The sequence below is a fragment of the Ammospiza nelsoni genome, chromosome 3 (genome assembly GCF_027579445.1).
Source record: "Ammospiza nelsoni isolate bAmmNel1 chromosome 3, bAmmNel1.pri, whole genome shotgun sequence".
Classification (NCBI taxonomy): Eukaryota; Metazoa; Chordata; class Aves; order Passeriformes; family Passerellidae; genus Ammospiza; species Ammospiza nelsoni.
This window is the reverse complement of record NC_080635.1, coordinates 52583176-52608139: the sequence shown is the minus strand read 5'-3', so window position 1 is coordinate 52608139 and position 24964 is coordinate 52583176. Positions and strand designations below refer to the sequence as shown.

General features: G+C 40.4%; 2 protein-coding genes across 5 annotated transcripts in view; both read right to left on the bottom strand.

Annotated features, from left to right (window-relative positions):
- The window catches only part of VTA1 (vesicle trafficking 1), a 39545-nt gene extending 26510 nt beyond the window's left edge, over positions 1-13035 (bottom strand). For 2 of the 4 annotated variants that reach the window (XM_059467910.1, XM_059467911.1), the window contains exon 1: positions 12868-13035. In XM_059467910.1, coding sequence (XP_059323893.1) covers positions 12868-12976 — 109 coding nt within the window. In that variant the 5' untranslated portion in view covers positions 12977-13035. Of the gene's footprint in view, positions 1-1790; positions 1827-12490; positions 12510-12867 lie in introns of those variants that run through there. The other 2 variants (XM_059467914.1, XM_059467912.1) reach the window with 2 other exon arrangements.
- Positions 13036-16092: 3057 nt separating this feature from the next.
- GJE1 (gap junction protein epsilon 1) lies at positions 16093-19678 on the bottom strand. Its single transcript, XM_059468888.1, has 3 exons — positions 19571-19678; positions 18796-18978; positions 16093-18393 (listed from the first exon to the last, which is right to left on the bottom strand). The coding sequence occupies exons 1-3, from the start codon at positions 19607-19609 to the stop codon at positions 17998-18000; spliced, it is 618 nt and encodes a 205-aa protein (XP_059324871.1). The 5' UTR covers positions 19610-19678; the 3' UTR covers positions 16093-17997.
- Positions 19679-24964: the final 5286 nt, after the last annotated feature.

Sequence of the window (24964 nt, the reverse complement as noted above, 5' to 3'; positions counted from 1 at the left end):
TCAAACACAGAGAGAGACAGAATTGCATCTAAGGCACTAAAATTAATATTAAAAGCAGTCATCAATTAAAATACCACCATCACATGACAAGGAGTTAATTTGCAGTCTTCAATTAAATTGATTTTTAAGTACATACTTGATTGTAAGCTCCCCTGAACCCATTTCATGGTATAATTTAACAATATAAAACTTAAGAATTAACGTAAGGTTGCTAAACCTATGAAGCATCTAGATCAGCTATTTCTTTTTGATGAATGCCAAGATTAGATATTTTCAGAGGCAAATAAATTAATTTTAGACTGATATGCATTAGAGTGACAAATTCAAAATATATTTGTACATTACAGGATATAGATTTACCCTACTTGCTGAAGTATGCATCTTCAGATCTCGTCCATAATTCATTTATATAACATAAATAGAACATAAAAAGAACTTTGTTTCCATATAAATGGATCTTAAAAACGTCTTTAGCCTTGATCAGTTTAAAAATTAAAAGATCATCTACATTGTAACTGTTACTCTTGTGTTACCTGTATGTAGGTTTTTCCACTCTCATTCCAAATACACCCATTTAAATTGCGAAAGCCAGATAATTTTTCCTTCACTATATTCACTAATATCCCAAGGGTTGTATTTACTTGACTGAGACATCTGTATGCTCTGTATAAAGTCCTGAAAAAACAGCCTTCTCCCCTCTTAGGATTTCAACAGCTGAGAAAGACTTTAAGACTCCTTCAGGCACTCCAATGAACAAATGCAGAACAACTCTTGAACACACAAAAATAACATGCCAGAGAACAATAGTTACAGAAACAAGAAAAACGTTTTTCTTGTCCATACATAAATTTACACTGTGGGTGACACCAAGTAATCTTGCCCACTAACACCTTCCTCCTAACAAGATTCTAGGACCAAGGTACCCAAGGCTCCTAGGTTGTTAAAAATCCAAGTACTATTATCCAAAGCACAGACTGTCAAGAAAGAGTGAAGGTGCTCTTGCAGAAGCATCTCTAAGATGACAGGAACAGAGACATCCTAGAGACAGACTATTGATGTCACCTGAGGTAAGATTAAATGTGTTCACCTGTCACAGCAATTACACTTCTGTGCCACACAACTGACCACAGTAGAAAGTTACCACATGCAGCCATCAAGTCCCAATTTGTACCACTGCCTATAGAAATTAAGATTTCCTGAAAGATCTCATGAACTAGCAAAAGGTGAAAGCACACTTAAGTTACCCTAACACGAGAATTTACTGTGATCTTTTTGAAGTCTGGAATTTTTGCATAGTCACTTCTTCACATAGATTTATACGTTTGAAAGAAGGACTAACCTGTCCACAGACAGGCCTCTGATGAGGCCATCATTGAGATAAAGGCAAAAGCTACTCCTTTTTTGTCAGGCAAGTGGTGATCAAGAAAGAGCAGGATATCTGTGAAAACAACTATTGGCAGAGCATCACTACCTAGTAGCATGCAGAGCCAAGAGGTAGTCTTGGCTTGATGCTATTGATAAAACACTGATAAAACCTGATTGCAATGAAAGATGACACAACCTTCACATCAGGAAATGCAAAACAGACACAACCAGTCAAAATCTCCACAAACATCAGTTTCAGTTGATGAACTGAAGAAACAGAAGAAAAGTACACTCTACCAGTTTGAATCTCATCAGTGACACACAGAATGTTGATAAGTGTGTTTAGGTACACTTACTGCTTTACTCAGTGCTGCTCTAGTCAAAAGTAAAACTTTGGGATTGAAAACCTCTACCATTAAACTTACCGAACAAACAGAAGGTGAAATAGTTGAAAAACTGAATGAACTAGAGATTTCTAGGAAAAAAAAAAACAAAATAGGTAGAGGAAGAAATAAATTTGTATTTATCTTGAAAGACAATACTGAAATAAATATAATAACCTTTCAATGTTTTAAAATTTTAGTTTTGAAATTATCTGTATGAAAAGCAATATGGGAGTGAATCTGAAAGCAGTAAGCAATCCTTTGCCTTACTGCTGACAACAGGAAAAAGCATCTACTAGTTATACTTTTTCCATTTTTGAGTATTACTATATCATATTCATAAGGAAAAGAAATTAATTTATTTCCAAATGCAAGTTTTTTCACATTTGTGTCTTCTGTTGTCCTCTCTGCTCCGATTTTGAAATGTCCCATGTATTTTACAAGAAGGCTACCTGTAAGACTGTGCTGGTTTTGACACTACTACCTTTGCCAGTTAAGGTGTTCTCTTGCGTATCTTTTGTGTGTGCTTGATCACACAAGTATTACTTATTGTAAAAACACATGTTTTTACAACTGAAAAATATGTTTTCACCTAGTGAAGTAAATCTATTGTCCTTCTCCTGCCTAACTTGCAGCAAACAGACAAATGCACCTCAATACTAAATTTTCGGCAGCAAGAGCAAAACATACCTTTCCTTTGTTAATATAATCAGACAAATTTTAAACTAGCAATTAATGGTCAAAGAACTCTCCTCCACATTTACACTGACAAGTAATCTCAGTAGCAATAACTCATGAGTGAGAGGTCAAAAGTTTACCACCTCCAGGATCTCCACTAAGAAAGTCAACAGTGACATGAGTTCAGTTGCCCCTTTTCCCACATCCAAAAGAAAACAAATTATTTACATTCCATTAAATACAGCTGTTCTGATTTCTGTAATATTGCAAAAGCTATGGACAGTATTATTACTATGTTTGCTAAGTCACAAAACTTTTGCTTCAATGGAAGTGGTTCAATTTCTAATAGGTGGAAAGTAATCTCCAGAACAGTATAGATGCCACAAAAGAAATCCTCACAGTGCTATGTATTACAAATGCATTGTTTTACCTTATAGAATACGACACTTGAAAGGCCATTTTACATCAAAATCATTTTGGTTTTCTCTTCAGAACTTCTCTAAAAATTGAACAAAATGTTTAAAGTTCATGTCCCTAATGACCAGTGACACACTCTTAAAGCTAAAGAACTTGACTTAGAGGAGGCATTTGTTTAAGAACTTCTAATAAAAGAAAATCCTCTGTGAACAGCCAAGCTTCTAAAAATGTTGATGTAAATGAAAACTAAAACCATACAATGTAGCTGCAAAAATTTTAAAGTTTCAAAGCCTAAATGTATGTGAAGAATGTAGACAATCTTGGAATTAAGTGACCTGTATGTTTTATCTCTCTTCACTATTTATGATTAAGATCTGGAATATCTGGGATCAAACACATGAATGAACTTATTCCTCCTTTTTGTTTTATGCACTCAGTTTTATAATAGATACAACTGTTTTCTGCTCCTCTCTATTCAAACTAAGTAGCAAAAAAGACTTTTATGTGGCCAACAAAGTAGTACTGTATGTGCAGAAATTAAAGTACTAAGGAGGTAAAGGAGGCTAGAGAGAACTAATGTTTAAATATTAAATAACATCAGAAGTAGAGCTAAAGTCACTTGTAATTTCACATACAAAGACACAACTGTTTTGCCAATTATTAACTAAGAGAGTTTGCTCAGAGTTTGCAGACAGGACATTTATCTTCAAATTCATAAAGACTTGGCAAGTAATCATTCTCACAAAAATGTTTTGCCAAGACAACTACAAAATATACATCTTGATTTGCTGCCCTTAATCTTTGTTCAGTAAATACTAAGTGTGGGTGTGCTGGCAGGAATTATACAGTGAGCTTTACAGAAACTTCTCTGCCTTTATTTATGTCATGTAATACCATGTTATTTTTCCTTTACTAATACACAGCACAATTTCAGAGCAAGTATTTTGTCTCTAGTATGTGCCAGACATTCATTCCTCATACACAGTAAGTTACTCCAGATTTATGTTTGGATAACAACTGAAACTCCCCTCACTCCCATTTTAAACTAAATTTGTGCCAAGTGAAAAATACTGGAGAACAAAAGTTCCAGCCAGCAAGCAAGCACAATAGGTTTATTCTCTATCTTCTGAATTCTGTCCTACAACCCATCTTTCTTTATCCTGGCCTAACAGGATCAAAAGATTATACTTCTTTTTTCCTGTGTGTATTTAATTCTCTAGCATAGAAAATAAATTATTAGCAACTGAAGTGATTTTGACATTTGATAGTAAGAAACGGACATAAAATAGTAACAAATAACATTGCAATAAATTTTAGTGATATTTTGATTCTGATTAAGGGATGAAAGCTTTACCAGGCCATAATTTATCACTCATTCATATTCTACATCCCTTTGTCAAACCACTGACAGAAAAACGTTTGTTAAATGCTTGGTACAGGAATCCAACAGCTGGAATACAAATGTGGGAAGCAAAGGGCACAAAGACATTAAATCGGATTCTACTCAAATCCAAAACTACTGGAAACATTTTCACATAAAAATGCTCTTGTTCTCATAAACATTAGTGTGTCGTATTTCAATCATGTAATTTCTGCATGCAGATAATAAATATATTTTTACATGGCTAAGTCCAAGCTGCCTGAATTCAAGGACTTTTACAAATAGATTTAACATACTGACAAACAAACTTGGAAGGTCTTACACTGTCTCTTCATTATATGATGCCAAAGGAAACTTGCAAAAGACAAGACATTAGACGAGCAGCATCAACTGAAAATCTAAAACATTCCAGAGAAACCAAATTACTTTCAAATACTTATTTTCAAGTAAAATTAACTTAGGGAAACCTGTAAAAAAATATATATATAATGCAAAAGTGTAGGAAATGAAGATTAAAAAAAATATAAGAAACTCAAGAGAAGATGGCATCATGACCCTCTTGCCTCCCAGATTCTTTCACAGTATTCTAAATCTTACTGAAGAAAATGAGTGGGTAACAGTATAGTATGTTACATGCCAGACAAATTTTATTAAGCCAAAATGATCTCAAATGCCTCTTAAAACTCCTGAAAGTAAGGACTCAAGCAAGTCCCCTTACAATTCATTTTAATAATAGAATATTACAGACAAGCTAAATAGGCAAGACAAAATTTCCAAAGACAAACGTGACTGGTAACTATTAAGGTTAGATGACAAAACAAATAACAAATACCTACTAGGAATCTCAGGAAATAATTGTATTTCACATTACCACACTTCTGTCTGGTTTAAGGACTTATTTTGGTCTTGTAAAATTTGAGTAAGAGTTATATGTACAATTCATAAACTTCTTAGCTTTCCTACAATATTTAAACTACGCATATTTTTAAAAGCTGGTCTCTACAGTTAAATAAAGAAAATAAAGCAATTCCAAATAAAACAGAAAAGCTACATTAAACATAGGATTTATAGCAATTGAGATCTCTAGAATGCAAAAAGAGTAGAAGGCAGCTACTCTGGATTAGTTGCGGTCAAGTCACGAGGATAAAACAGCTTTTAGTGATTAGAGCACAAATGTGAAACACCATTTTGTTTAGTTTAAACTGGAAGAAGCATATGCCATGTGTTTGAACTACTCTGTGAGGTGAACCAAAGCACCCTAGATGACCAGGAGATAAGCTTCCAAAGCGCACTCCTGACCTTATTGGCTACCAGCACCCACAGCTGAATTAGGAGAAGCGTTGCCAGCAGCCGAGGCGAGTGATCTTTCCACTCTACTCAGCACTGGTGCGCCACACCTGCAGCCCTGGGCTCCCAGTACCAGACATGGGAAGGGCCACAAGGCTGACGAAAGGCTAGGGATGTGTCACACCAGGAGAGGCAGAGCTCACATTGTTTAACTCTCGAAAAGCAAAGAGGGTCTTAGCACTGTGGCTAAATATCTGACAAGAGGAGGGGATCAGTGGGGAGTGAAGACAAAGCCAGACCCTTCTCAGTGGTGTCCAGTAGACAGGATGAGAGGCAATGGGCTCAAAATGAAATACAAGAAAGCCCATTTAAACATAAGAAAAATCTTCTACTGTCTGGGTAATCACACACTGGAACAGGTTGCTCCCAACAGTAGAGTCACCATCCCTGGGGATGTTCAAAAACTGCCTGCAGAGAGTCCCGACCAACCTGCCCCAGTGATTATGCTCTGAGAAAGGCATTGCACAAGGTGATGTACAAAGGCCTTCAACCTCAACAGTCTTGTGATTCTGCAAATCAGAATGTTGATGTTGATGCACCCCTCCTTCAAAGGCAGCAGCATATCTCAGGCAGAAAAAGACAGTTGTTAATTCTGCTTCCAGAGAAGCAGAGTAAAAAAAGATATACAGAAAAAAAATTGAATTATATGACGGAAAAATGCAGCTTAGTATATTTACACTATACAAGTGAAGTTTAGGAGTTTAACACAAATACATGTAACTCAGAAAAGGTTTCAATCTCTGAAGCACACTTGTTCTATACGTTCTCATTCTCTGTTAGAACAGATTGTTTTAACATATTACCTACATAATCAAAGCAAAGCCCAAAATACTACACAACAGTTAATCTCATCCTAATTTTTGCCACTACCCACAGTTTGCTTTAAGGATTGTGGAGTTTATACAATTATCTTTGTTATTTCCACCACTTTTTTAGTTTTTCTGTCTCCGCAGACAAAGCAGTTTTAAAAGCACAGTCTTCCCCAGTTACAAATCTTTGAAATAATCAGAGCAAACAAACAGACTGAAAACAGAAAAAAAAAATAGAAAGCAAGGGGAAAAGTTTAAATTGAGAAAAAGTTTTAGCTTCTACTCCTAGCAGAATCAAGACTCACAGTACACTATGAAACTGGTATTTACTTAAATATCTGACTTACACATACTAGCTTAACCTGAGTAAAGAACAGATTAAATCTATTTTTCTGTATGCCAGCTCTAATAAAAGACTTTAAAACATTTGTTGTATTAGTAGCCCACAAAACAGATCTCTGCCACCAGCAATATGAGAATATGGAAAATGTACTTTTACAAATGGACTAAATCTGAATATTTAAACTGGAAAGCTCAGGGATTTGATCATATTAGATACAGAATTCTACAAGCACATTTTTTTATGCATTTGAATTCCACAATGTCCCAGTAGAAATGAGGTTACTAATACTAAGCATGTGCTGAATCTCTCCAAATACAGCAAATACCACTTACTTTTAATTTTATTAAGACTTCCTAATTACATGCATCTTCTAAATTAATCATTCAGAATGCACCAAGATACAATAATAAGTTGAATAATTTAAAAGCTCAATTAAAATATTTGACCATTATTAGTAATTCCTATTAAGAAGGACTAATTGGATAGGTAAAGGATAAGAATTGGTAAAAAATAATGGTATTTCAGTTGCAAAATTGCACAGTAACTATATTTCCCAAATTCTTAGTCTGGCCATGAACTTCACAGTCCTTTTTTTGTAACAGTAATACTAAAAATCTCTTATAATTTGTATGCAAAGAGAAGCTTGTTTCACAGGTGTCTGACTACACTTGAAAGTGACAAGTCAGTCACATTTAACAGATGGACATTTCTGTTAAAAGCTGAATGACTTTTGGTTCAAGAGGTTGGCAACTAGTGGAATAAAAGTTGTCTCTTGCTTTTCTCTCTTGCTTGATCTCACAAAATCACAATTATTAATACAAGAGTCTGGAAGCATTTCTCTGATGCTTTTCCATCTCAAGAATTAAAAACTGAAGATTTTTTTCATGCCTCTTTTATATAGATCATATCTACTGACCTTACATTATTTTTTTCTGATGTTTAGTAGACTGTAAAGCAAAAATCACCACACTTTGCTTTTTGAAAGTTACTAGAAACATAATTTCTCACATGAATTAATTGATTATCCAAACACTGTTCATGAAACATCAGTCCTTTTCTGGCAACTCACTAGCATTCTCTCAAGACTTTAGAATTAGAACATGAATGTTCAGTAAATACAGACTACCATATATTTCTGCAAAGAGATTAACAATGCAACTGGAAGGCTGAAACAACAGCCATTAATGAAAATCTTGCTTTTAACTCCAAACTTTAAGTTTTTGGAAGATACAGTTACCTCTAAAACCTTGCAATTTGTAAAAAAACCTGACAAAACAACTCATCAGTCCAACTGCTTATGCCACAGTTGGAGACAAGATTTTTTCAGTTATTACAGGCCAGAGATTTTTTTTTATCAGAGCCTGCCTCCTTGTGTCTGCAAAATAACATCTCAAAGTAGTCAAACAGTTAGACTCAAATAAGTTTTTTTAACATAAAATTTATTTTATTGACTACCCATTACATATGTGCCCTTTGCTAGGCAACCAATGTAGCATACTTTTCAGGTATTCCACTATACCTGCTAAATAAACTGACCTTTACTGAACCTGGGATAGCTACATAGTTAATGACAATGATTAACAAATAACACAAAAATGAAAAAAGTATCATATGTGGAGGAAACCATTTTAAAATAAAGTGGTAGATTACCAGAGTGCTGGACACTTACGTTAACCATTAAGTGTCTAATCTCTTTAAAAGGAGAATTATTTTGTGAGATCATGTCCTACTAAAAATTTCTAAAAAATAAACCTGATTTCTTTATTTCTCTACAGCCTGTGTTCTAGGTAGAAGAAATGTTACAACCATGTGAATTTATGGTTGCACACTGGCAGGAAAAAATATTTTAATTACTTCAATCAATTACATCCATCTACTAATAATAGATAGGGCTAAAAGGTAACAGTATACACACAGCATATAAAGCTACGGATCATAATCTGCTTTGAATCTGAATACCTAAAAAAAGAAAATTAAGAATGAAGGTTTTGTAAGGATTACACGGGATTACCAGCAACAAACCAGTTTTTAAATTTTTGCAATGTGGAAGCACCACAACAAGAAGTGTTGTGTTAGAGTGTACAAGAACATCCATGTTCAACATTTTACTTTTCATGTGGAAAATTATGTGGCAGTTGAAAAAGACAAATAATCCCTGCTGTAGCTATTTATATTGTGTAAAACAGATTAATGTTAATTAAATTACAGTTTCTGTAAATCAACATATGTCAGCAATACCAAAAAAGCAGGAGTCCTGCCTTTGCCCCCAGCCAGTGTGTCTTGTTCTTTTTCTTTGTCTGTGTGGGAACACAGCTGTTTAGGCAGCAGTGAATTGGCCTGGCTGAAAAATAGCTTATTATTGTCTTTCATCATACAATTACACCAACATTTGCTTCTAAAGCAGTCCAGGGTTGGGAAGGAGAAGCTAGAGAAAGACTACAGCATTTTCTTTAGGTGGCATTCTGATTTATGCTAGCTTACTGCTCAAAATGAATTACAACACAAGAGAAAAAAAAAAAGTCAAATAAATTATGTAATTGTCACATAAATTTCCAGCTTTAAGAGTGCACCTACAGCACCTATGATGAGAGACAAAAACATTAACAAGAGCAGTAAGGAGTTTCTCGGAAACTTTTACTGCTAAGCTATAGAAAGCAGTATTTTATGTTGCAAACACATCTTGCTAGAGTCCACTTGCATCCGATCCTCAAATTAATTTGCATTATTGTTGTTAATAACAGATTACACAGCTCTTATTATTAGACATATAAAAATGCAATTTAACTAAAATTAATATAAATTAAAACCTAGCATACATATGCCCATACTACAAACTACTGTGCCATGGCAAGATTAATAATATTGTGACTGAAGCTTTTTTCTGGGTATGACCCACTTATGGCAACATTCCAAAGCTACAAACACATCACTGTTCAGACTGATGGTTACATCCACTAGCTAACCAATGATCCTGCTCACAGAGTGGCTGCGTAAGCAGCTCTGTGATGGAACGCGGCCTTTCAACAGCACAGGGTGCGCTCTGCTGTGCCTCACCAGCCCCTGCTCTGGGACACACAGGGTGCCAGGCACAGCCCACAGCAGCTCCCGGGACACACAGGGTGCCAGGCACAGCCCACAGCAGCTCCCGGGACACACAGGGTGCCAGGCACAGCCCACAGCAGCTCCCGGGACACACAGGGTGCCAGGCACAGCCCACAGCAGCTCCCGGGACACGCAGGGTGCCAGGCACAGCCCACAGCAGCTCCCGGGACACGCAGGGTGCCAGGCACAGCCCACAGCAGCTCCAGGGACACACAGGGTGCCAGGCACAGCCCACAGCAGCTCCCGGGACACACAGGGTGCCAGGCACAGCCCACAGCAGCTCCCGGGACACGCAGGGTGCCAGGCACAGCCCACAGCAGCTCCCGGGACACACAGGGTGCCAGGCACAGCCCACAGCAGCTCCAGGGACACGCAGGGTGCCAGGCACAGCCCACAGCAGCTCCCGGGACACACAGGGTGCCAGGCACAGCCCACAGCAGCTCCAGGGACACGCAGGGTGCCAGGCACAGCCCACAGCAGCTCCAGGGACACGCAGGGTGCCAGGCACAGCCCACAGCAGCTCCCGGGACACACAGGGTGCCAGGCACAGCCCACAGCAGCTCCCGGGACACACAGGGTGCCAGGCACAGCCCACAGCAGCTCCCGGGACACACAGGGTGCCAGGCACAGCCCACAGCAGCTCCCGGGACACACAGGGTGCCAGGCACAGCCCACAGCAGCTCCAGGGACACACAGGGTGCCAGGCACAGCCCACAGCAGCTCCCGGGACACACAGGGTGCCAGGCACAGCCCACAGCAGCTCCCGGGACACACAGGGTGCCAGGCACAGCCCACAGCAGCTCCAGGGACACACAGGGTGCCAGGCACAGCCCACAGCAGCTCCCGGGACACACAGGGTGCCAGGCATGCGCCTGCAGATGAGGCTGGTGGGGAGAGAACACCACATACATCTAGCACACACAGAGTTTTCCTCACTCTATTCCTTGCACACAATACATTACATAAAATGTATAGAGCTCCTCTGAAACTCATTTCACAGGCTCCACAGAGATGCTCACTTTTTTCAGTGAAGCATCTAATGAGAAGCATTACCTTAACCCTACATAAATCCACATGCCTTTCAAAACATTATCTGAAAGGAATCCTGAAATCTTTCTGTATCCCCTGCTCTATACTTCTAAAAATCTATCTTTTTAGCAAGGCTTTTACTATTCATAGCATGCTAGGAGTATATACAATACATGTTTTTGACAGTAGCAATATTAATAATTAAAACTTTGGGATTCCATGTAATTATGCCAAACCCCTGATGTTAAAAATTAATGTTTCATAAATCTTACTTTTGCTTCAAAGCCAGAACTAAATGAAGAAAAAAACCCAACCATGGGGCACGAGTACTGCCTTTTCTGCAATCCAGACAAACTCATCTACCATGGGAGGAAGTGTCATCAGTGGAACACTGGTGAAAACACATTCTTCTCCTTCGTGTATTTAAAAAAACAAAGGATCTGAGCAAGACCTAACTTGAAAAAGAGGTCTCAGTGCTTTTTACTTTACGTAATACTGCAATGAAACAGATACCTCTAGAATACAGTCTTTGCTATATTCAGTAATGAACCAGATGTGTTGAAGTACTCAGATGAAAAAAATAAAATTTTCAGACTACTTAGGACAGACAAGGCAAATGATTTACAGAAAATAGTAATTATGCAACACAGGCTTTTTTTTTCCTTCTACACTAAGATGTAAGTTTCAGAATGCAAAACACAAAGAAAAGTAGAGATTCTACACTAAAGTATTTCTGGTTTAAAATAGACTTGTATTTTATCACCTACACTAATGCACGTCTTTTTCTTGTACAGCCAGACAGTGTGCTACATCTGGCAGAAAAATCCAAAGAAATAAAGAAAAACAAACAAAAAATCCCCCAGTGCAACCTGACCTAGCTGCTGCTTCCTACCACACAGTGTCACTTGTTCTCTGTTTTTCCAGCAAATAAAGAGTGAGTACTAGTGAGAACATCCAGTATTCTAGTAGGTGGCTGCCTCACTTTCCTGGCTGCACTTTTCCATGTTATCACACTATTCCTGTGTAACACATAAAAGGCAAAATTATTCTTCTGTCACTCAGATGAGCTATCTGAAACCTGAATTTCACTAACTCTTCTTCTAAATTAAGATCACCTTACAAAGAAAAACTACCAGTTCTACATCTATTTTTTATTTCATTTTTCTCGAAGACAAGCCAAGTAAATCCCTGGAATGACCTCCTATCTCAATAAAAATACCAACACTGTGATGACCCATCTTCCTTCCCTTTAAGGGTGGGCTGTCAACAACATAAACATTCATTTCTGGTGATCTGCTAGTGTTAGGCCCTTTACCAGTGTGGCTTAACTGTAACAGGAATTTAAGACTAACAGCACGCTTGTATTTCCTAATTCACTATACAAAGTCTTTTAGGAAGGCTCACAGTCCATGCTGACAACCATTAGCTTAGAAGCCATATCAACTTGAAAAATCTACATATTAATTTGCAAATTTTACAGTAAGGTTTTGCTGCGCTCATTTCAGTGAAAGAAGCAGAAAAAGAGCAAATCTCCCTTTGAGAACTCCGAGAAAGCGACAAAGCCTCACAGAAGAGAAAATGAAAACTTCTATCAGCACTAAAGATTCTCAAACTCAAAATACTTATTCAGAGTTACACAGGACCGAAGGGAGGTCTTTTCAGGAGAACGAAAACTCTGAAAACTTCTTGAATTGTATTTTTTGCCGTGCTTAACAGGACTGTCCCATCAGGACCGCTTGACACGGTGTCGCACAAGCCGGCGGCGGGGCTGCCGGGACGCGCTCCGGCCGCCGAGGGGCTGGAGCTCCGCAAGCACGGAGCGGGGGAGAGGCGGGCGCGGCTGCCGCGACCACCCCGCACCGCCCAGAGGTGGGGCTTCCCCCGGCCCGCGTCTCCGCGCATCCCGCGGGCCGCCCGCCCGCCCGGGCAGGGGAGGAGCGCTCCGCCCGGTGCAGCGGCGGCCGGGCCGGGCCGGGCCCGGCGGGACGGCGCCGCGGCCGCCTCCTCACTCACAGTAGTACGCCACCACGGGCTCGCGCTTGTCCAGCTCCTGCGCGGTCCGCAGATGGTGCTGGATGCTCTTGAGCTGCGGCGGCAGCGGGGGCAGCGCCGGGGCCGCCATGGCGCGGGGGGCGGCGGAGGCGGCGGCCGCGCTCGGCTCTCGCTCCCGGGGCTGGCGCGCGCCGCTTCCGCTTCCGGCTCGGGCGCCGTGGGCGGGCGGGCGGGCGGGCGGCGGCGCGCGGGGAGCGCCCCCTGCGGGCCAGGAGGGGGCGGGCGGGGCTGTCCGTCCGTCTGTCCGTCCATCCATCCGTCCGTCCGTCCGTCCACCACTCCACCACTCCACCCATTCATCCACCACTCCACCCATTCATTCGTCCGTCCTTCCGCCTGTGGGGCCCTACAGCGTAAAACGCCCCCTGCGTGGCCCCTTGGTGCTTGAAACGCGTCCCACAGCAGCCGTGAGGAAGGGCTGGGGACTTGGGGGCGGTCGGGGCTGCTCCCCGGCGCAGCCGGCCTGGCTCCGGCTGCCCAGGGCTGAGCAGTGACGCCCTCCCCGTCCCTTCTGCCTCCCTCCCTTTGGCAGGTCAGCCCAGAGAGCTGTGAACACCTGGCCTGTGCAGGTGCACCTGCAAGTAAAATCCCTTCTCAGACTGAAACTTCTCCTCCTTGGGCTGCCCCAAGGCTTGCTAAGGTCCGTGAGGCCCTTGGGGGCTGAGGTGTGCCTGTTCTTCCGGGCCTCCCCCCTTCATCCCCAAAAACTGTTGTCTGCAAAAATCGCATTAGTTACCCGGTATGCAACAAGTCAATAAATACACATTCGAGAGAGATATTGATTATTCATTTCAGAGTTGTACGAGCCTGGGTGTTTGGGGCTATTCCATAAATCAAGCGCCCCAACTATCAGCACTTTGCTATTTATACATTTCAGCACTTTGCTATTTATACATTTTAGCAAACAAGGGCTGCTTTGTTTTTTAATAAGAGAACAATAGTTCTCTTATTTAGTTTTCTGTATTCTGTTAGTTAATGATTCTCTTGCTTCTTCTGCTAATTGATGACCATGTTTATTCTTTCTTGTTTGAGTCACTGGGTTTCTTGGGTCACTTGTCCATGAGCTGGTGGTGAGGATTTCCCCCTGCCAGAATTGCGTTTTACCCAGTTGTAGCTGATTGCAGCACAGTAGCTGAGTGGCCTTATTAGTTTTTCTTTATTTTGTGAGTTCTGCCAAATGGCCCTGTGGCTTGTAAATTCTGCATTCCTTGTGTCAACTACCAGTGGGCATCCTTCTTCCCGAGCTTTGTTAACCTCCCCCACGGTCTGAGATGGATGAAGGATGTCAAGCTCTAAACCTAACAAACAAAGTAAACCTGGTAAACAAGACATTTCTACTACCAAGTAATTTGTTTTTCTAACACTTGGACATCAGTTGAGCTTGCTTGTTAGCTGCTGTCTGTTTTCACAGATTAAATCTCCCTTGTTGATTAAGCTTGAAAGTATTCGAAGATTAAACATCAAAGAAAATTCCTCCTTAAGAAAATTTAACATATTCTCCATTTTGTAATACTACCATGGCCTGACTAATAGGACTGGGCTGCTTCTTGGTGGCTATCAGAAAGTCTGTCAGCTCTGGAGCATGCATCTCAGAGGATCGCCACTTCCCAGATAACTTTTTCTCAGAAGAACTGCCAGGGATTTCTAGTTTTGCAGAGAGGGGATAAGAACAGCATGAGAAATGTGAACTGTTGAAGCAAAATTGTTTTAAATTAATCTCTCAAGTTATTGCAATATAAATTTAGTGTCTCTATACTTCATTCTGATGGCATAGTTAAAACTATTTTTGCACTTCTATTAGGTAGCCCTTTTGCCAAACCTTGATCTCAAAGTGTGTGTTTGCAAAGGAAGGGAATGTCAGCGCTCCAGGGCATGAAGAAGGGTGCATGCTGGAGGGGCACAGGGTAGGAGAGGTGGTTGCATTGTCTCATTGCTGGCATGGGAGTGTGCCAGAAAGGGAACAGAAGGGAAATGATGTCTGAACAGAAGAGAGGAATCCATGAAAGCAGAGAACAAGGAGTGGTTACAGGACTGGGATGCCGTGGTGTTGTACTAGAGCCTGGCTGGCCCAGAGTAGCTATACCTTTGATGTAAATGCAATCACGTCACAATTACGGCTCTTTGTTAAGTGAGAACTGAAATGGTCATGATGTCTGACTAGAGACAAAACTGACTGCAAACACATGAGCTGGGGATTGCTTTGAATGCTATCTGTGAAAATTAGGTGGCTAGAGTATGGTGGAAAACAATGAAAAAGTCAAAGAAGCACTTACAGTGTGAACCTGATGTAAGCAACAAAAATGCTTCCTCAGTGTTCTGGGAGACAGGACTTCATGTTCACTATGTAAAGAAATGGAATTAAATCAAAGAATCCCCAGCTGTATTATAAATTCCTTTCTTAATGGCAAAAACAGAAAAAAAGGCTTCATGATCGTCTCAAATACTTGCTAAGCCTTTGAGCAAAAATCAGCTCAACACTGAGAAATGCATGAAGGCATATCAATCTCAGAGGGAGTAAGGGTGGAAGGAAGCTGATAGAAAACATTGTAAATGAGAATCAAAGTGGTGGGAGTTTGGAAGACTAAGCAAAAGAAAAGTTTATAGACACTTGAGAATACAATGAGTGCCAGGAAAACAAATGGCAAATATAGGAAAGAGAAGTGTTGACATCCATGGGGAAATGATTTCTTTACATGGATATAATATCTCCATCAGTGTGTTCCAGAAACTAATGGCAGAATGAAGCACAGAAAAACATTTGCACTAAAAGGCAATAATGCACTTTTTTTTTTTTAATTAAGGACTGAGGAATTTGACAATTTTAATTCCACAGGAAATACAGAAAAAAACCCGGTGTATCTGATTTGGAAGAAGGGAAATTTTTAATATGTTCCAGAATGTGACCAGAAAGAAAAAGGCCATGGTGGTCAGTAACCCAGCTCCTAAATCACTCTAGGCATCCTCAGACAGTCCCATGCTAGTACTTGTTCTTCAAGGCTCTTGATGCTAACAAGGACTTAAAAAACTCCTGAGGGCTTGGGGGTTTTGGCACTCTTCTGACCCTTCTGAAGTGTTTGGAAATTTACAGAAAAACAACAAGCAATGACATATTGAACACCAGGGAAAATACTGACAAGGTTGTGATTAAGTTATTTTATTATTATACAAATAACTGATGAAGTGGGATTCCAAGTGTACCGTTGGTAACAACTGTTCCTAGCACATGAAAGTACATTCTTTTTCTTAATAGTTCTATATACTGTATGTTTTTCTAAATATTTTTTTTTTACCTGAGATTACAATTTTCAATTGGAAAGAATAATTCCAGATGGATATTGACATATACAGTGAAAAATTAGACATGTATCAACCAAAGAACATGGCATATTATGTAAACAAGAAGTTAGCACAGTGATTTTTATTTCACTTGCAATGCTTGCAAATATCAAATAACTAATTTAATATTGCATAAATCTGATAGCTTTGACTGGACATTTCTTAAAGACAACATAAAACTTATTTCCATAGGGAAAAATAATATTAATGCTTTAATATAGCACATGTATTGAAATATGTAGTTTTGTTCTTGATCAGCATATTTAAAAAACCACACATCTAGCTGTAGCCCACTTTGTTTCAGACAACTCAGATTCAATCAAATCCAAGACACCTAAAACTTGCTATTCCATTTATTTAGCAGGTTTACTTTTGTGGGTGAGAATTACAAGGCTATGATAATTCAGCTGTGCTGAATCATATTTGGACTAATTAACTAACAATTGGTGGTAAAGCAGTTGGTAAGATTTTTTCCAGAATTTTCTAAATATTTCTGAAATTACCCAGATTCTGTTATCAGGATCTCAGTTTTTTATGTTTGAAAAACAGATGGAAAATTGTTGATTGTTGTTATAGCTATTTGTAGATATTTTATACAGGAAACTACCTCCTCCTTTCTTTCTGATTCTGAAATCTGTTTTCTTTCCTTTATCTCACTTCAGCACAAGGAAATCACTTCTAAATTTAATATGTTTATTGAACCTTAAGAAGAAGCTGTTGCACACAAAACCATCTGATGCCTATAAAAAGTTTAAGACCTAACCTAACCCAATACACTTACTGCATAGAATAATTTTAATATGCAGAGTTCTTTTTCACTGTTATTCTAGCAGCTTTAGTCAGAGCAAGAAAAAGTTAGATCTGACACAAACATCAGAAAATTCTATGGGCCCAATTCTGCAGTCACACACAAGCAAAACACATTGAAATCAAATAATGATTGGGCCTAGGAAAGGCTTTTCTCTAAGATTCTGTTTTGACACTTTGAAGCTGCTTATGCAAAATTGTTAAAAAGCCCTTTTCCTCCTTCAAAATGTGATCATACTATATTGGTAAAAACCTTCTACACGGTAAGCCAAAACATAATGAGGCATTGCAGTCAGCACAAAGAATACCATGCTACTCTTTCACTTTTAAAAGGAGATTCTGAGCCAGCAGGTGACAGTAGCTGAGCCTCTGCAAAGTAAGCTGGTATCCATGGATATGTTGTCACCACAGCCTAACCAGGAGCCTCTGCCCCTGGGGGCTGAGTTGCAGGTTGCATCTCAGTGGCACTTCTTGGGAAGATGCTTGAATACTTTCTGGTACCCAGAGAGTATCCATTATTATTGTTCAATTCTCAAGCCATAAGAACATGTAAAAAATTTGCAATAATTTTTCCTAGAAGGGCAATGACCTTATTAACTCAGATAGCATGTGTTCAGAAAAGCTGTGAATAGAAGAATAAATAACCATCTCCTCACACACAGGCACTCCTCTGGAGGCCGAACTACCATAGGTGGCAGGTCATGAAAATATATTGCTCTTGGAGATCTTAGTGCCTTTGACCTTGACTTGGAAACAAATATCATTCTCATAGTGTGCAAGTTTTTAGATGAGGAGTTTATGTCAAGTGGCTATTCTGCCTCGGTAATCATGAGAGTGGTTCTCTTCTGCAGCACTGCATAGAGGACAGGAGATGATTTTCTGCTGTGGTTTGAAACCATTGTTACAAAACTGCAGGTGGACAGAGCAGTAAATGAGTGCAAGCTGACATCACTGAGTTTTTAAGATACCTAGCCTTCTACATGAGATTTCAAAAATTTCAGCAACACACAAGATCACTGTAATCACAGTAAATGTGTACATTGCAATAAGAAAGATTGTCTTTTCAAAGTGCTCTGGCACCATGCACCGGGTAATGTTAAACTTTTTATCAAGTGCTCCCACATCACACATGTAGATTGCGTTCACTTTGAAACCAAAGAGCTGAATCTGAAGCCAAAAAGCCACAACTTCAAGGACAATCCTTAAGAAAACAGAGAAGATATAAAAACCAGTGTATGATGACTTTTGGAGAATATCTTCCTGTTTGATGCTCTTACAAGCAGCATAAAGGTGAAAAAAGGCTCCAGGTACCAGTACAATCACCAGCTGTAATGCCCAGAATACCTAAAATGCAGCAGAAATGTACCTGTCAGATCATTTACAACTGCTTTGGAACAGCTAAAACACATGCATCTTGGAACATTTTGCAAGTCTGTATTTAATATATATGGAATGTAGAAAAGCTTAGATGACAATAAAGGTAAAAAGCAGTTAGGTTTTGGTTTGAAAAGTTTAGTTGGGTTCTGAAACAGTATTATTTTGAAGGACAGGAAACACAGCTCCATATTTAGTTACAGCTAAAGGGATAGTAAGAGGAAATTATTAATGAAAAAAGCTAGTGATAATTAGCCTAGTGAGTTAGTACTTATATGGAAAAATCATGCTTTAATTTTTGCAGTTAATTTGCTTTACATTGGATTTTTACCTTAAAAAAAAAAAAAAAAAAAACCAGAAAATGATAATTACCTGAGGAGTTATAGGTCTGAACTGGTTGTAACAGAAAAGATTAACCTCTCTCTTGTCTGGGTCACAGCTGAAATGCAAGGCCTCATTTCCATAAACAGCAAAGCCCAAAACACCAAGGAAAAACATTCGAATTGAGCCAAAAAAAAGAGTGTGGAATTGTCCAATTACTGTTGGCGGCCTGAGCTGCAAATCAGAGGGTTCATTGAACATAAAAAACAAAAATGAACAGTGTTATTGTTGGAGGTCTAGTTGCTCTTTTTCATTAAACAGAATATTTATTTTATTCTACTTGTTTTAAAGGAGACAGTTTGCCTATGAAGGGTGCAGTAGCTCTCTAACAAAATAATGTTCTTACAGCACTTTATTGTTCCTTCTAACTTTATATAAACGTTAATTTGTCTAGCACTTGCCAGTTCATTTGTTTCACTGCCTTTATCAGTATTCCGCTGCTGCAGAAGGCGCCAGACGGAGCTAAGCGCTTCGACCCAAAGGCTATTCGTTTTGCTGTTGTACTGATTCATTCACATGATGTCAGGTGATGGCAAAGCACGGACCGCCGTGCCACCATCAAACCTAACCATGCTTAGAACCATCCTTATTCCCGCAAATTAAAGTCCACTTTCCCCAAAGGGGCGACTGTCAGCCCGTTCCGGCCGCCTGCCCCGCCGAGCCCGGGCCGGGAGCGCAGGCGGGCGGGCGGCCCCTCGGGCCCGTGCGCGCTTTGGGGCCGGATCCCCGGCTCCGGTGGCGCCAGGGGCGCGCCCCGCGTACTCACACATCCCTCCGAGAAGCTCCGGATGTAGTTGGGGGACATGGCTGGGGAAGGTGCCCTGTGTGGGCGGCGGCGGCCGGAGCCGGAGCCCTCCCTGCCCCTGGCCCCGACCCCGGCCCCGGCTCGCTCCGCCCTTTGTCCCCGGGCGGGCCCCCGCGCTCGGGCCGGCAGCGGGCGCAGCAAAAGCGGGGCCGGCCGGCGCCCGCCGATAATCCCCGGGCAGCACCGTCAGCAGCGCCAGCCGCCACCGCCGCCCGCCGCGCACCTGCCCCTGTCCCTGCCCCTGTCCCTGCCCCTGTCCCTGCCCGTGCCCCTGCTCCTGCCCCTGTCTCTGCTCCTGCCCCTGCCCCTGTCCCTGTCCCTGTCCCTGTCCCTGCCGCTGCTCCTGCCCCTGTCGCTGCCGCTGCCCCTATCCCTGTCTCTGCTCCTGCCCCTGCCGCTGCTCCTGCCCCTATCCCTGCCCCTGCTCCTGCCCCGCCGGTTTTTCACCGCCGCGCCGGGGTACCCGCTGTAGCTAGTACGGCCCCGGAGCCGCTCCCTGCCCCGGCCTCCATCCTCGTCCCGGCTGCCGCCGGCGGGAAGAGCCGGGACCCTGCTAGCCGGAGCATCTAGAGCTTATCAACTTTATGACTAAATCCAATAGAAAAGGATGCTGCAGGACTTGGAAGCTGCCGATCCACGATTCTGAATTCAAAGAACCAGAAATTGAATGAAAACAAATAGTATTACCCACTTCAAAGTGGCTACAAATAACTTAATGGCAATAATTGCTACTAATAGTTTGCCAGCGTACTCAGTATGTGGAGTTGGAGCAGCTCCAGAAGAGCTGTGCATGCGAGTCCGTGCATGAGCCAGGCACTCCTGCTGGTAATCTGCTACTAGGAAGTACTTCAACTCAGTAGTTTGAACCCAGTGGGAGTTCTGTGGGAAGATGGAGAGTGGAAGGATGGAGATGGGAAACCAGTAAAGGGGAAATGCTAATTTGTCATTCACTCAGTGGTATGCAGTAGTTTATTTGGCGTGCGTGGGAAGGTGAAATCAGGTCACCAAATCCAGTGAGGGGCAGTTACTCTTTTGCCTCTAAACTCAAAAGAGAGCTTCCCTTGTAACTGGCTGCAGCATAACTTCAAGCTGATGTATCAAAAAGCTTTGTTCCCTCTGTCATGTATGCTCATAGGCATGGAAACATAGGCAGAAGAGGGGAAGTGATGGAAATTGGTGTTTATTTTATTTATGGATTGAGCTCTTGCATCTCTAAGAGGTATCTCAATGACCCTATTAATGATATGGTTGAAATAACTGTTGCAAGACATCAGAACACATTTTGTAAAGGGAACCTGCCCTGCATCTACTGAAAGAAGGTGAAAAGTGCTCCAATAAGTGCATGTTATTTACTGCAGCTGCTAGTTCAGGCAGTTAATTAAATGTCTGTCTCACGGAGTACTGTAGAGGTGCTGTATCGGTAGCACCCAGACTGGGTTTCCAAACGTTTTTAATGCAATCTGCTGCTCTGCTGCATAGAGAGAACGCTGAGGTTTGTGTATATCAAATGAACTAAAAGCAATAATGTCTCTCAGTGGTGTGTGATCTGCAGTAAAGTACTGTGGTTCTCAGCGTGGTGACTGACCTTGACCAAAATGCAGTGATTTTGGTTACAGTGAATAGTTTTTCAATACATATGGAACTTAATTATCGTCCAAATGCAATTCTAGTGCTCCCACAATACTATGAAATGACTAAATTAGTTCAGCATGTTTAATGTCAATAATATTTCAGTAATTTAATTATTTTAAAATGTGAAATGCCTATTGAAAATCTGCTGTTGAATGTACCTCAAAAAGTAGTTATGTATGTATTTAGTAGGATCTCTTAAAATAGAAATGTTTAAAAACACCATCGAAAAACTCAACAACTAGTTTCTAAATGGAGATAGATCTTTCAAAGCTTTTTGTCATGCTTGGTAGAGTAGAGATTATTTGCACATTAATTGATGAATGTGAACCCATAAAGTTTGGTCAGCATTTGATTCCTGTATAAATAGAAACAATATTTCAGAACACCTTTTAGGTAAAAATCTGCATGATACAAATGTTACTTTGTATCTTTTTTATTTTTAGGTGAGAATCATATGATTACTTACCTGACTGGATTGTCTAATACAAGACAATCAACAATCTACCTCAGTAACAATATAGAAACTTGAATCTCTGTCATGTGGTAAAGATGCTGAAAGAAGACTTAGCTGGCAATGCTCTGATTTTTTTATAGGAACACATAAGGAATACAGCTGCACTGAAATATAAAAAACAAATGAATTCTGGAGAGGTTGTCAGATAAACCCAATTCAAACCCCATGGGTGTCTGCAGTAAGACCCCACTGAGTGTGATGAATGGGCCCACTATAAAATTGTCACTTTCTTTGAAGTGGCTCCAGTGTCATGTGAGCTCAAGCACAGGAATCCCATTATCTTCGCACTAGGAGGAACTAATAGCAATGTTTTTCTTTTGTCATGTGTGTTCAATAATGTGCTTCTGAACACCACATTAGGAAGATAACTTAGGATGGAAGTAGAGTAAGCTGGCATTGTGCAGTCCTTTTGAGTGCAGAGGGAACTCAAGCCATTCCTTGATACTTCCTTGACAGAAAATCATTATTTGTTTTGAATGTGTAGGAGCAGCTGTCTGTTAGTTCTCTATCATGGACAATGGGATGGAAGATGTTGATATCACATTTGTTTCTGAGTGAGTATGAAGCCTGGATCTTGACTCCAGTTGGGAGCTCAGTGGTGTGCTCTTTAACCTTTTAATGAGTTGAAGTCCTACTGAATGAATACAGTAAAGTAAATGGAATGTAAATGCATGCATAAAGCTACAGTTGTGCTCAGAGGGATGACCTGTATGTTTAACATTAAGCACCCAATTAATTAATTTATTAATGTGGTTAAAAGTAATGGCACCTGTTACCCTCATGCCATAAATAAAACCAGCACCATGAAAATGGTACAAAAAATTGAATTGATATCAATAAGATAAGGTTTTGTTTCCCAAAATAGAACTTGCATGAATATTGGAGAAAGCCACTCCTGCTTGCTTTCCAGCTTTGTCTAGTACTGGAAGAACATGAACTTCCATTTTGGTTTGCAGAGTTCCCTCCATCAAAATAAGAAATCTTCTTTTGAAATAACAAGAAAAAAACCTGTGAGTTAATTTAGGTTATTGTACTTTTGACTGCCTGGAAGAAGTCACTCTCTGCTACAATGCATGCCCACTTTCCAGCTGGATCTACTGGTGTAATGAGTGATATTACAAAATTTATGGAAGGTTTGGTTCCTAATGCTAGGTGTTTAAATTCAGGTAGTATTTGTTCCTTGGTTGTTGCTTTGTTCTTTTTAAAACTTGACTGACAATCAGGCCTTCAAACATGATCACTTCTAGGGCTCCATTTGAATCTGGTTTTTATTTAATGTGCAAGTACACATACTTATTTAAAGGCTACTTACTGCAGGTAGTTTTGGTGGCAGATATGCTTGGCTCTTCACGGGACTACACATGTTGTGATGTGCAAACCCAGAACTAGCCCTAGAATTATCAAGTGCCTTGAGCTGCCTAAACGTGTGAAAAGAGTGTTTTTTCCTGTCAGACCCACTTCTCGGTAGAGGGCGTTTGTGAGGTGTGTGGAGCTCCTCATTCCTACACGAACTGATTATGAATTCCTACACTTGGGAATTACTGATGAAGTTTTCCCTCTCACATTTCCAAGTTGTTGTGGTTTCTCCCCCGTGGTGTTGCACTCCATCTGTGGTGATGCGATTCTGATTGTGCCTGTGCAGTTTCTTTCCCACTGGGGAGATTCACCTGTGGCACTGTCTCCCTCACTCTTGTGCCAAGTACTGTGTCAGAGCTCCAAAATTAAATTGTCTCTTGGCTGTAATCTGAAACGACATCTAGGCATGGGTGGACTCTTGTTTGAAATGAGAATGATGAACAGTTTGTATGTGGAGATCTGAATTCTGACTGGTTTATGTCATGGTCTGTGGATCTTCCCCACACACGCCTTTTTAGTTCTGCAGGTAATTATATTCATACTGGTTGAATATGATAGCTGGTTGAATTATATTCATACTGCAGTAGAAGCATTATCTGACTGTCTGTCTTCCCTGAGCTGGAGCCACTCACTTTCTTCAAAGCTTATTTCCTTGCTGTTAGAGTTCTAAAAAACATGGAGTAGATAGAATCAAGTACTGATAAAAATCAGGAATATGTTTCCACTGAAAATGTTTCTGATTCTTCAACCTTAGGAATTCTATCCTGTGGACTAAAGGACAGATAAAATTAACTAGGATAGAAGAAATTCTCCTGGAAGGCAGCAGTAGGAGTGGTAGTGTTGTGAAACAAAAAGCAAGGGGTCTCACCTCTCTCCATGCAAACTGCACCAAGTTTATAACAATAGAAGTTTCTAAAGGCTTCTTTTGTTGATATTCATGCAAAAAGACTCAACTTCCTCTTGTCCCAAGAAAATCAGTGTTAAAGAAAAGTTGAATTTAAACTATTCTCCCAATGGGAATCATATTGTCTGTTGATATATAAACCCATTTTCAAACAAATTAGCAAAAGGACCATACTCCCAGTGTTAAACTCACAGAGTTAAAGACTTATGTTGGATCCAGCCAATGGGAACCAAAAAGAGGGATTTGGAGTGTTAACAGAAACATGACTATAGTTGATCTTAGAAAATTTCGCATGTGTTCAACAAAATAGAGGGTCACAGTGATTTTTATGTATATGTAAGCCATCAGTAAGGCTGCCTCAGAGGGAGCATAGCTGAATTTAAAACTGTGTGGAAAGAACTTGATCAGTTACAAGAATCACCTCCAGAGGAGCTCCGTGATGTTTCTGATGAGCTGCTTGGTGGTAAAGGTGAAGCATCTAGCCTGATCCTTTCTGAGGCCTAGCACTGGTTGGGTTCAAACAAATTACTCATTTATATGAATCAGTAATTTACGCAACTTTAACACATTTATATATTCAGGGACATGAGAAGAGTCACAATGATCAATGAATAGATACATAGAAGTGTAACTTTAAAGAAACATTCCTTAATTCTTTAATTCTTTTTTTTATATAATCTTAGTAAAACTTTATTTAAGAAGAAATCACTGATTTAATTCCTATACTAGACAGCATGCCATGGACAGGCCATGCACATCTGACATGCTTTGCTTCTGATATATCAGTGCTCAGATTCTCCATAAACCTGTCATAAACTCATAGAGCTTCAAGAGAACTACTGTAGTAATATGAACAAGCTAGTTCTCTACAAGCTCATGAATCTTCTCTTTTGAGAAAAAGAAATAAAGAAATTGGTCTGCAGAGCATGTTACTGGACAATGCTCGTAT

Excerpts from the sequence above, each read along its gene's own strand:
- GJE1 (XM_059468888.1), bottom strand. The coding sequence starts at position 19,609 with ATGTCCCCCAACTACATCCGGAGCTTCTCGGAGGGATGT. Across the intron at positions 18,979-19,570 it reads GGAGCTTCTCGGAGGGATGT|CTCAGGCCGCCAACAGTAAT; the intron begins GTGAGTACGCGG and ends TCTGATTTGCAG. Across the intron at positions 18,394-18,795 it reads TCAGACCTATAACTCCTCAG|GTATTCTGGGCATTACAGCT; the intron begins GTAATTATCATT and ends GCTGCATTTTAG.